A 12,829-nucleotide genomic window follows, 5' to 3' on the forward strand; every position below is an offset into this window, starting at 1 on the left:
TCCACGCCACAGCGACTAAAGGTCCGTGCTCCATCACTATCCCCTCCAGGTCAGTGTTGCTGGCAAGGCGCAACTCCTCCTGACGCCATCTCCAGTCTTCTGGTGGGTCATGTCCCTAAAGGTTTTGCTTCCTCACCTCATGCTCTGCGCTCATGGATTGGGGTCACTCCTCCTGACGTCTCTTCCTCAACCCTGGAGGGTCCGTGGTGATCCACACCGAAGCCTGGGTCAGAGGTCCAGCTATCTCCTGTGGCTCCGCCAAGGTCCAGCCTTCTTCTGAACTCCGTTTCTTGTGATTCTGCCTTCTGAGGGGTTGCAGACTGAGATGGTCCCACCTCCGCCAGAGTTCAAGACTGAGGTGTTCCCGCCTCCATCGGGGTTCCAGTTCCTGGGTCTTCAGAGTGTTCCAGTCATCAGAGTCTGAGTTGCCTGTTGTCCAATCTCTTCCTGGGTTCAAGTCTGAGTGGTTCTGCACACCATTGTTTTTCCTGTGAAATTCTCAATAAGTTTGATGTGTCACATGACCCTCTTATTATTGAAAAAACAAATGTTGGATCCAAGATGGCCAACTTCAAAATGGCCACCATGGTCACCACCCATCTTGAAAAGTTTGCCCCCTCACATATACTAATGTATATCACCAACCATTCCCATTTTATTAAGGTGTATCAATATAAATGGCCCACCCTGTAGATCACTTGAATGACAATTGCATCATGACAGATACCGTACTTGCAGTGTACAAACTACACAGTGGTGTCCAGGGTAGTCCAGTGAAATAGGGGGAGGGAGTGTCTATTTTGCCTTGGCCCCCAAAATGCCTTGAAATGGCCTTGGGTGTGCGGGACTGAGTTTTGAAGGTAATCTGAATTGAATCAAATATATAAATAGTACATGCATATAAATTATTACTTCATAAAGTAAAAAAGTGTAGTGGGATAAAGAAAGAAGAAGAATTAGCTAATGCTAATAGCTAATAAGTTGTTTTAGCCCCAATTACCTTATGCCTGAGACCACACTGGTCATACATAGTTCTTGATCTTAAAGGAGCAGTTTTATGTTGCAAGACTCAGAGTTGTTTACATCATGAAGATATTTGGCCTTTTAAAATAATCATTGAAGGTTTAGAAATGGAAAGTTTAATATCACTATCTTTAAAAGTTGAGTTTTACTGCATATTGTTCTAGGTAACCCTCCTGAGTCAGTAAATGGTAAATGTAATTTTATTGAGTTTATAAGAAATTGTTGTTTTGTTCTATTGATATTTCCTTGATATTTAACATGCTGCAACAAAACACTAAAATAACCTCTCCAATGATGTTGGATGTTTTTTTAATTGCAGTTTATTTATAGTTACAAATAAAACAAATTACATTAGTGGTTGACAAGAGATGGTTGTCTTAAGAACACTTGGCAGTACAGCTGCAGGAAAGGTGAGCCTGTGTGGTTTCCCTGATGTCCACACTTCTGTCGAAGGGGTTGGTATCAGAATCTGTAAAAATGAGAACAAATTGGTTAGAAACTGTATTTTAACATTGGTTTTATTTTCAATCTCCTTGATTTTAATTCTGACTCACCAATAGACTGACAGCTGAAGCCAACATTGACAGAGGTGGTCTTAGTTGGGATGCAGCCAGGCAGACAGCGTGGCACAGGCTCAACAGAGTAGCATTTGGTGTTGTCACCATGGATGGTCACCTGTTTCTCCATCTGCACTGAGTCAAGCTTCAGACGACACTCTGTGAGAGAAAAGGGTTGATAAAAGAGTTTAATACAGATTCTTTGCAAATGCATCTTTGGGATAGGATTCAGACTTTTTAAATTTGTGTCTGACCAGAGTTATCCCTGCAGCTCTCGGAGGGCAGGATCCAGGAATGAGCGAAGCTCACTGAGTTCTTGGCCAGACGCCCGTTGGGTGTACGATACTCCTGTCTGATTTCCCCATCAGCCTTTCCACAGAGTCCACAGGTCTTGCCTTTCATCCAGTCCACAACTTTGATCTTCAAAGCAAAATTAGATGAAACATTAGTAGCTAGAATTAATCTGACATGTTTGAAATGTCCTTGTCTCAGTTCTAATCTTTTGAATATATAGATGCTCCTTTTTACCTTCCATGAATCATTGTCGCAGTAAACTTCTTGGAGACCATGGCTTGGTGCATACACAACAACACCATCTTCGTGGCGTCTGATCTCAATGGAAGCTATAAAACAAATGGTATGGTTCATTTTTGGAAAAGGTTATTCAATACACATTGCTATTACTGTGGCTTCAAAGTGGGAAAATACAAATTATTTTGTTGAAGTTAATGATAATCATGCCATATAAACTTGTTAAAGAAACCTGTTGGGTGACGGTATGGCAGACTGGTGAAGGGAATTTCCATTCCATTGACATGAACAGTCACATTGTGTTTCTCTTGCAGCAGGTCAATGTCTCTACAAGCATTACGGAGAAAACATTGTTAGGATTGGTTGGCTTACAAAGGATAATCAAAGATTTGTTCTTGCTTGTGTTGTAAACTTACATGTCAGCAATTTTGACATTGATGTGATGTTGTTCCTTGGAGTCCTTCCTCAGGAGAACCATGAATTTCAGTTCTTCTGTGCAGTCCTGGGCCAGAACCTGGTAGCAAGATGAGGGCATCTCATGTGTGTAGGTCCTGTTGTTGAAGGTGGTCAGTTTGTCGTCGAGGTAGCTACATTCAGCTGGAAGAAAACAACCAAGAAGTGCTTTACAATTTTCTGGGCTACATTCAATTTGGTGCATTACAATTCTAGACATACCTGCAGCTGCCTTGGTGATCAAGAAGTGAACTTTCTCAAAGACTTCATCAAAGGGGATGTAATGTTTGAGCTCGTTGATTGGCATGGAGACAGGCAGATGCAGACTCTTCTTGTAGGTAGTATTCTGTGATCATAATAAATCTCAGTTATCACAAAAGCCTTAATGTAACATTGTTTTGGCAGAACTACATGAAGTTTCATACCATTGGTGTTTTTACAATGAAGTCAACTATCTCATCAGACTCTGCAGCCACAGTGATGTAGATCTGCCTGGTGCTGTTTTTGCTCTTTGTGTGAACCAAGTCATCCAGGATTTCAGAATCAATGTATTCGTCTACCCTGTTGAAAGACAGTTTGAAATGTCATGTTGTCTTTAACATAATACCCATATAGATGGTCATACAGAAGAATGCATAGCTTTTCTTACATCTTTCCATAACGTCTAAGAGCAGATGGAAGTCTCTCCCAAGAAAGTCTGAGGCGAGCTGCAGGGCTTGAACCAACAAGACCCGTCTCTCCTGTAACCAAGGTGCTGTATCGCTTGCATTCTTCTCCCCAGGCTACTTTAGCCTATTAAGACAAAGAATTACTTGCTTTATGGTAAAAGCAAACTTTTAAGTTTTAGTGAAATGAGACGACGGTGCCTTACAGTAACTTTGTGCTGGCTCAACAGAACTCCATCAGCACAGAGTCTCCACTTGTCCTCAGGAGCAAGGGCAGCAACAATAAGCTGAACCCTGGCAGTTGGTTTGTCCAAGTAGGCAGCAATTTGATAACCCACCATCTTCTTGTTATTTTTGACAGCACGGAGGATGACGACCAAGACAATATCTTCTTCATCAAGGCCCTTGTTCTGCAGAAACAGGTATGCCTCATTACTTCTGGTTGACACTTAAAACTATCCAAGAAAAGGTCTGAATACTTTGATGAGTACTGTTATGTCCGATGACCAAACTTTACCTTTCTGTAGATTTCCTCAAAGCTAGCAGCACTGCTTCTGCTTTCAGATGCTTCTGTGGCAGTGACAATCTGAAACAAATTATTGAGATTATAAAGCAGCAGGTCAAAATTAATGTTATTTCTTTTTCCAAAGATTGTTGATTGATCATGAAACTTACCAGCCTCTTGTGGTTCTTCTGGAATTTTTCAATCACTTGCTGTTCAAGAAGAAGCATAATTATCAGGGTTAGGATTCATTTCTCAAACAAAATTTGATGATGTCCAAATAAACATTCAAGATCAAAACCGGCTTTTACCTTGGAGTCAAGAGCGCTGGAGCTAGAGGAACTTGAACTGTCACTAAAGAGAGATGCAAGGCTTGATGCAGAGCTGGTCCTGGCTGAATCACTGACAGATCTGCTGCTGCTACTGCTGCTACTGCTGCTGCTGCTGCGACGGCGGCTGCTGCTGCTGCTACTACTGCTGCTGCTGCTGCTGCTGCTGCTGCTGCTGCTGTTGCTTGGCAAAACAGCTGCATTGATGTTCTTTCTGATTGAACGAGATGAAGAGCTGGAAGAGACAGAAGATGTCCTGGAGGAACGGCTTGAAGAAGAGCTTCTGGAGCTGGCAGAGGATGATGATGATGATGATGATGATGATGATGATGAGCTGTTGCGTCTGGAGGACAGGATCTTGTTGAGCTTCATCAGGACTGGTCCTGCATCTTCAACATTTTCTTCTTCATCTAAATTGATGCGCTTAATGAGCTTCTCAGCAGCCTTTGACCCAACTTTAACCTCCATCTCCAGCCTCTCAACTTCTTCACCTTCAACTGAAACAATTGACACATAGTATCAGTATTGCTTTACCGGTGTACAAAATGCTCAGAAGAGAAGTTTTCTAAGTGCTTACTTGGTTTAACAGAAAATGAGATATTGCGTTGCAGAACCAGATTGTACAGGGTTGTGTTTTTCATGAAATCAACACTTTCAGTTTCAACCTTGAAGCAGGCCCTCAGTCCAACACCGTGGTTCTTAATACAGTATCTCTTTGCAAACGGACGAACTTTGTAGTTGACAATGGGGTTGGCTTCAGATTCCAGGGGAAGGATCTCTGAGGACTTTGACTGTACAGAGAAACACATTTTAATCATATTCTCAATTATAGAGACTTGTGTTTGTTTTAAAGGTGTTTTGAAATTTACCACGTCAATGTCATCTGAGGATGCAATCCAAGATGAAACAGTTCTTTTTGAGATGGATTTCAAGGCTTCGGTTGGGAGAATTGGAGTGATTCTCTCAACATTAGGCTCCTCGATATTTCTCACAACAGCAAAGGTCTCAACACTGTTCAAAAGACAAGAGAACAGTTAGGGAGAATAGTCCCATTTGAACAATGCAGATAGAAGTCATGATTAAGCATTTCAAAGTTACAGTCTGATGCAAAAGGTGAGGCTTACTTCACAGATGTAATGTTTTCAGGCACAGACACAGGAAGAGCTTCAATCTTGAAGTCGCCATCCTTGATGTTGAGTCTTGCAGCAATCTTGGCTGGCATAACAGAGTAGACTTTAGCTCTTGTTACCAGAGCGGCCTGGAGAATGGCAGTGTTGACCCCCATCACAGCATATGTGTTCACAGCAACACTAAAGAGAAAAGAAAGTGTTCAGTTTAACAACCTGGACTTCTTAATCCTCATTCAGCAAGTGTTGGACATTAAACTTACCTTGGCCTGATCTCAGACTCCAACTCAATATCTGTCTCCAGAAGTTTGCTGAGTTCGAAGTCCTCTGGCAGATGTGGTGATGTGGTGGGCTTGACTATGGAAACAGAATTATTTTGAGGCTACTTTTTAAATAAAATTTCACACCAGACAACGTTGAGGATTGTATACGTATTGTATGATGTAGTCTATCTGAAAAAGTCCACACAGTTTTATGCCAAACAGATTATTTACTGATTAGTTACTCACTCTTAATAGCAGCTGCGGCCACAGCAGCGGTGTACAGACTGAGCTCCATTGGCAAACCGGCAGCAGTGGGGAGGATGCGGCGCACCTCAGCAGCCAGCATAGGTTTAGCATAGTGGAAGTCGATATCAGAGTGGAGCAGAGTCTTGAGAACTTTCTTTCCATATTCCTTAATAGGGACTTCCCTGGCATTCTGCAGGGGGGTAAAATTCATCATGAATGTTGTGTGAAAAACTTTGCCTTGAAGTTGATATGGTGATGTCCATTTCATACCTCAGCAACCCAGTCAATCATGACTTTGTCAACATTGGCAAAGGCAATCTCTTGTCCAAAGAACTTGATGTAGACTGAAGCCAGAGGTTCAGTGTTTGGCTGGGACCTCCAGTTAGACAGCTGTGAACAAAGAAACAGAAACCTGTTCCAAGATGTGTGACTGTGTAATGATTTATCCTTTTGTAAGTGACTCGTGGTTTAGCTTACAGCCTTGATGACGCGCTTCATTTTGGTGATCCTGTCAGCATCGTCGGACAGTGCAGGGTTTTTGAGAAGAACCTCTTGAAGCCCCTCAGTTTTCACTCCAATCTAACCAAGTAAAAGTGACTGATGTTAAAACAGGAACCTAAAATGTAGTTACAAAGCAGCTTGTTAGCTGTCAAATTTCCTGTACCTCCAGGACATCAGCAGCAGCTCCAGCAAGGAAGGCGCTGATCTTGGCAACAACGGTTCTTGGGAGAATAGTGGCGGCATCATTGATGTAGAAAGCAGTGGAAGCAGCACCGAGCATCAAGGTGTCTGATGAAAAGTTGAGTGAGTGAGGCCGTGCTTACTCTAAAAAAATCAGCTGAAATATTTGTCATTTTAGAAATGGCTTACTGTTGTAGTAGTCAGCATGGATGGCTTTACTGAAACGGAAACTCAGTCTATCCAGCTTGGAACCCAGGATTTTCATAGCAACACTGCAAGCTTCAGACCTGTGATGGAAGCACAAAGATATTAACATCAGTGAATAAGGATGTTCATCTTTGTTCTCTGACAATGACACCCAGATAGCTCACTTACACTGATGAGTGGATGGTGCTTGGGCTTCTGCTCAGGGACTTCATGTGAGAGTAGGTGAAGCTGGCAACCTGCAAGTTCTCCTCAGTTTTTACAGCGTTGGCAATAGTGGTCACCAATCCCATAGAAGGCCTTGTCTCAAAAATGACAATGCATGAAAGCATACGAAGCTCTGGGTGGAGAGCCTTGTCCATGTAGAGCTGAAGGGCCAGTTCCTGAACCTATTTCATAAAAGAAAAGCATGCTTTGTAAGCAGACTGGATGAAATGGCATGACCCATTGACATTTTTAAGACTGAGGTCTCACCTGTCTGTGCTCCTTCTTTGCAATGTTCCTCAGAGCCATGATGGCCTCAGCGTGGACTCTCATTGGCAGAGATGCAGCAGCAGTGCCATGAATGGGCATGAGCTTTGTGATTGACTTGAGGCTAGCAGGATGTCCAGCATTTCCCAGAACCTTAATGTACAGGATGATCTTCTCTATCTCACTCTTAGCAACAGCTTCAGCAAGACGGTCCTGGATGGGCTGTGGAGGGAGATGGAATGTCAAAAGCTCCATTTCTTTTAAAACATTTTCCTCAAATTATGAAACAAGAAAGATATCTCACCTTTATGAGTTCAGCAGGACAGTCAGACTCAACACACTCTTTAGAAACCATGGTACCGTAGCCAAGGAAGATGATCTCACGCAGAACTGGGTTTTCCACGACTTTGTGGTTGGTAATCAGTGACTAAAGAAATGCATAAAGAAGAAATGTTTCATGCATTGGTTCATCCTCTTAACAATGTCACATATTTGTTGTTTACCAACCTCAAAAATCTTGATAGTCTCAGTGTCTGCTGTGACCATGTGCACGGCTGTGGCGAAAGCCTGAACTGCCTCAATAACACTAATCTCTTCAGCCAAGAATATCTCCTTGATGAGTTCCAGGGCATCAGGAGTTCCAACGGCAGGGATGGCCTCCAAGAACCAGCGTCTAAATGAACGAAAAAAACATTACGTTTCTATAAAAATACCCATTATTTTCATTGCCTGCTATTTGTTATGTGACAGAAGTCCACCTTTGAGTGGGCATCTTTTTGATCTGATTCCAGTTCATCTCCAGGTCTTCACGGCGAACTTTACGCAGGATTTGGATCAGTTCCAAAAACTTCAGAGGGGCATCCTCATGAACAATCTCAGCATCATGGGATACCAGGTGATTCAAACTCTCCATAATCTAAGAACATAAAATTGACACAGTGCCATTGTTGTAAGTGAAGTTTTGCATATTTTCCTTTTTATGGTTTTGATCAGTCTGAATTTCTACCTGGGCCTTAGCATTGCTGATCTTGATAAGCTGAAGGGGTGTCTCGAGAAGTTCGTCAGAGAACTCATACATGAGAGATCCACGTTGATGATACTCAGCCTTTATGGTTGGAATAAGCTCTTTCTTGACCTCAAGGAACACTAAAGACTGCCTTTGGAGTAAAGTGGAAATGGTAAAGGCAAGTTACATCTGTATTCATCCCGGATAATACAACTTCATTCTCAGGTTCTCAGGAAGATTTAACTTACTTTGTTTTCATCTCAGCATCTCCATTTCCCTCAGAGAAAGGTGAAAACTGGATCAGCTCATTGGCTTCTGCCTTCAGGATCATCAGGCCACTGGGAACTGGTTTCAGGACGTAACTGTATGTTGTGGTGCCTTTCAGGTTCCTGGATTCCTGTTCATACAATCACATGTTAAGGCACGGTTCTGATTTCACACGTTTACTTTGCATTTAATAAGCTTGAACTTACCCTCTGGCATGTTTCACATTTCTCAGTGTATGCCAACCCAATATCCTTCATGATCCTTTCATGGCAGTGGTTCATGTCCCTGGTCTTGGTCAGAAGGATGTTTTCAAGCCGCTCATCTTCGTTGATGGAATACAGAGTCTTGCACACACCCTGAGTACTGGCCTGTAAAGCACAGCAGGTATTTAGTATCACTATTTAATTTCTTGTTTTAGATATACATAACAAATGGACCACCAACACTTGACCAACCTCCTGCAGATCGTAGACTTTGTGGGTCTTCTTGATGTTCAGTTCCAGAATATTCAGCAGGCCTCTGTAAATGTTCAGCACCAAAGTCGAGATTTCCTCAGGAGCGAAGATTTTTCCAATAGCACCGTTGGTATACTCAAACTTGATGGGAATTGCAAACTGAGGTGCTAGGGCTGCCTTCAGCTTGGTAGCTGGCTCTGCTGGGTCCTTTGGCCAATAGCCGCTGTACTCATAGAGCTCAGGTTCCACAAGCTGCAATGTTCACATTTACAATCAGAAAAAAACATATTTTAATTACAAAAGTAAAAAGGGAAAACTTCTGCTATTGGTCTTTAGTACTACCTTCAACACATATGTATTCTGGGCTTCATTACTGATGAGAACTTTGGTGCTGATTTTGATTCCAGCTCTCGCCAGATCTTCTTCAGGAAGTCCACTCATGATGAAAGCTTCATACTTGTACACATATGTTTTACCGGCATCAAACTCAGGGGCTGTAAACACAGATTTGCTCAGTTAAAAGATATAATTCTTATCTTTCACAATAATAGCTTGAACCATAAATAATGGCACATGCAACGAAATAATTAAATTGTTCTTATTATTATCTATGAATGAAACAGCTTTTTGAGATTACAATAAAATATTGAACTTACCAAAAGGAGGACTCTGGGCGGCTAAAAGGGAAATTAAAAGGAATTTGATTACAGATTAAGACATTTGTGTTAATAAACAACATAAAGCTGTTAACACTCTGTTGCAATACCTTTTACCTAATAATGTTGTGACTGCCTTGTGTTTTTTCCCCAGTGTTTAATTGATTTGTTTATCTAAAGATTGTCATTACTGCAGTAAGTTACATATCAATGTGTAAATAATTATCTAAATCTAGCTATTTATTTTATTTAAAACATGTTTAAAAATGAAAACTTTATTAATCATCAGCACTTTAGCATGACATTTATTGCAAGCCATAAAATTCTGATAAAATGTATTTTTAATACCCCCAAAAGTGAAAGGGGGCCTCTCAGCAACTAAAGTTGCTCGGTAATCAGCCGTCAGCCATGCACTTTCCCAAATGCAGAATCCGACTTACCCACAAAGGCCAGGGCCAGGGCAAGCACAACCGCTTTCATGGCTGATGGGCTTGTGACAGTCTGTGGTGACAAGCTGCCTTTTAAAGGGAAGCTCTGAACTCAAAAATGCTGCAGGTGTGATGCAACGATGCACATTGTGGACTCTTGCATGTTTGATTATTGCACTTGATCCGATAACTTATTAATGGTTTAGATGAAAACACATTTGGGGTTTTATTTAGACAGCAGTCATTGAAGTTGAGGTCACCTGACCTTGTTCTTTAATTCACATCAGAGTTTGAGCTTCATGCTCCACGATGTTTATGCAGTTTCAGGAGTAAACATATGTAAAATTGTATTCTTCTAGTGGCTGTTAGTATTATATGACTGTGACTGGATACAGAGCAGATGGAAAAAACAATAATACAGTAGAAGTTATTGTGAATAGAATTAGCATGTATTTATTAATGTGCAGATTGATTTTATATCTTCAGGTAGTGTTTTTAGGTTATTCTCCATAATATTTCCCATTTAACAATTCACCACCCCCTAATGGACAAAACAATGAAATATTTACCTTTTTTGCTGTTTTAAAAATGAATTCAGTTCAATGTTTTGTGGCATTAATTAATATTTTTTTTTTATTTTGTTAGGTTCAGGGCATGTGCAAGATACAAGAACTAAATATACTCTTTAAAATGCTACCATTGTGCTGCATCAGGGTAAAAAACAGGATCCACACAATTTTGTTGGGATAGTTACACTTTATTAATATATATGTTTAAATGTGCAGTCTTAAACTTGTTTAATATATTGTAACACGCAGATAATTACATACACTGTAAAAATGTTTAAGCTGGTTTGAAGAAATGAAAGATCATTTTTAAAATGTTTAAATAAATATGTGAATCAATATCAAATCATTTTTGGCAAACATCTTGGAGAACTAATCACAAAACCTCTGTAAATCTGGTCTAGCTCAGATCTTCTTTTGCTTCTTTATGTAATAAAATCAAATTAAAATGAGAAATGAAAAACAAGATGACTTTACAGTTGTGAAGCATTTTTACATTCATGACAGCAATACCTTAAATCTGCACAAAAACTTTGTACTGTTCTGTACTTTACATACACATATCTTGAATTTTAAGTTTTGACCAGTTATTGCTTTCATTACTCAGAGCAGAGCTTTGTGGATAGATTCAAAGCTATCCATCATTATAGTCTCAAAGTTCACATAGAAAGGCATCCTCCTGAACATGGCTGTTTGCTCATTTTGTTTGCTCTGGTCACTGTGACCACTGAGGTCAGGACATTTTAACAGGTCTTTTTTATTTAATTGATAAAGTTTTGTTCGTTAACCATTTTCTTTATATACTGAAATGTTTATTTTGGCTCTGCCATTTTCCCTTAAACTTAGTCCAGCAGTTAGGAATAAAGTGGAACTTATGGTTGTTCAGGTTATTCAAAGCACCAAAATACCCATAGTCATATAAAAAATAAAAATAAATAAAAAATTTAATAATTAAAGTTCTGGATTGTTTTGTTTGTTTATGTCTAAATACATATTCATCAAATAGTCATGTAAATGTGTTTTCTGTTTTCCACATTACTGGACTTTAAAAATAGTAATCAAACTATTAGGCTGAAAAAGCATTACTTGAATATATTTTTGGATTTGTTATTAAGCACTATTTCTCACACCATTCTGCACATCTGGAATTACATTTTCAATTCAGTTCAATTCAAGTTTATTTATATAGCTCCAAATCACAATGAGTCGTCTCAAGGTACTTCACATCGTAAAATTCCAATACAGGTCAGTTCATTAAGCCAATCAGTAAAAGGTTTCCTATATAAAGGAATTATAGAATAATAGATTCTCTGGTGCCTTTGCTGTAAAGTCACTGATGTCAGTGACTTTACAGCACACACCAACATCCCCCCCCCCCCTCTCTCTCACACACACACACAACATATATACCAAGTAGTGTTTCTATGGTTACATTGTGATTTCTTAGTAAATATTCTATTTGGTGAGAGATAAACTTTATTGTAATTATCCTAGTGAATCTATAATTAAACGGGTAAACTAGTAGTAGCACATTCAATGTCAAAGAAAATAAAATGTTGTTTTCAGGAGAAGGAGAATGTTTAAGTGGTTAGCAGCAGTGTTCAAGCCGATGGCCCCCTCCATGAGGCCACCACAGCTCAGCAGAACACCATTGTAACTTCTTCTGGGGAGAAAACACTTAAGAGAAAAAAAAAGTTAACAGCTGAAATAGCAGGAAATAATGCAGTTAAAGAGCAGATTGTAGAAGAAAGTTGTAGAGTGTGGAAAGTGGTCAGTATGCCCTCCAGCAGTCTAAGCCTATAGGAGCATACCATAACTACAGAGATAACTCAGGATACAGCCTTTTAGATGGAGGAATGCTTTCTCCAGAGAATCAATAAAATTATGGACAAAGCTGATCATTCTCTTCACAAGACTGTCCGACAATGGAAAAGTGTCTTCAGTCAGAGGCTTCTTCAGTTTCACTGCAACGCTGAACGCTACTGGAGATCCTTCCTGCAAACAGCCATTGTAATATACTACAATAACTCTTTGATGACTTGATTATTATTATTATTTTGAGCTACTACAGCAATCAATTTCCCTCTGGGATTAATGAAGTATTATTGAATTGAATTGAATTGCATTGAATGTTGGAGGCAGGGCAAGGCACCGAGGACGTATCTTCCTGTTTGTTTACCTGAGTGGTGCACTGGCACGGGGCCAAACAATGATTCCACTCATGGCGTTTCCAGCGATGTTCATCCTGTCCCGGGAAAATGTCGGAGGAAAAGAGGTAAATGAGCAGGAATTCAGGTGGGAATAAGACTTCTCCTAAAGCGTGGTTTATCTAGTAAACATCGGCGTGATCTTCTAGCTTCTTGTCCTTTATTTGGCAACTTGAGCGCCACTTCCGCATT

General features: G+C 40.2%; 1 protein-coding gene across 1 annotated transcript; it reads right to left on the reverse strand.

Moving 5' to 3' along the window:
• Positions 1 to 1,315: 1,315 nt before the first annotated feature.
• LOC107392619 (vitellogenin-1-like) lies at positions 1,316 to 10,009 on the reverse strand. Its single transcript, XM_054752318.2, has 34 exons — positions 9,877 to 10,009; positions 9,437 to 9,457; positions 9,123 to 9,274; positions 8,781 to 9,032; positions 8,532 to 8,693; positions 8,307 to 8,455; positions 8,059 to 8,209; positions 7,811 to 7,968; positions 7,560 to 7,725; positions 7,357 to 7,479; positions 7,056 to 7,274; positions 6,753 to 6,970; positions 6,567 to 6,664; positions 6,361 to 6,485; positions 6,174 to 6,275; positions 5,967 to 6,086; positions 5,697 to 5,886; positions 5,451 to 5,544; positions 5,185 to 5,370; positions 4,930 to 5,071; positions 4,638 to 4,851; positions 4,043 to 4,557; positions 3,905 to 3,943; positions 3,747 to 3,815; positions 3,436 to 3,639; positions 3,214 to 3,356; positions 2,990 to 3,125; positions 2,787 to 2,910; positions 2,528 to 2,708; positions 2,344 to 2,438; positions 2,109 to 2,203; positions 1,835 to 2,000; positions 1,578 to 1,739; positions 1,316 to 1,492 (listed from the first exon to the last, which is right to left on the reverse strand). The coding sequence occupies exons 1-34, from the start codon at positions 9,914 to 9,916 to the stop codon at positions 1,401 to 1,403; spliced, it is 5,103 nt and encodes a 1,700-aa protein (XP_054608293.2). The 5' UTR covers positions 9,917 to 10,009; the 3' UTR covers positions 1,316 to 1,400.
• Between the last annotated feature and the right edge of the window lie 2,820 nt (positions 10,010 to 12,829).

Source organism: Nothobranchius furzeri, chromosome 8 (genome assembly GCF_043380555.1).
Source record: "Nothobranchius furzeri strain GRZ-AD chromosome 8, NfurGRZ-RIMD1, whole genome shotgun sequence".
Lineage (NCBI taxonomy): Eukaryota > Metazoa > Chordata > Actinopteri > Cyprinodontiformes > Nothobranchiidae > Nothobranchius > Nothobranchius furzeri.

Coding starts and splice junctions, on each gene's coding strand:
- LOC107392619 (XM_054752318.2), bottom strand. CDS start 9,916: ATGAAAGCGGTTGTGCTTGCCCTGGCCCTGGCCTTTGTGG. Junction 9,033..9,122: donor AGAATACATATGTGTTGAAG/GTAGTACTAAAG, acceptor TGAACATTGCAG/CTTGTGGAACCTGAGCTCTA. Junction 2,001..2,108: donor GCGACAATGATTCATGGAAG/GTAAAAAGGAGC, acceptor TTTGCTTTGAAG/ATCAAAGTTGTGGACTGGAT.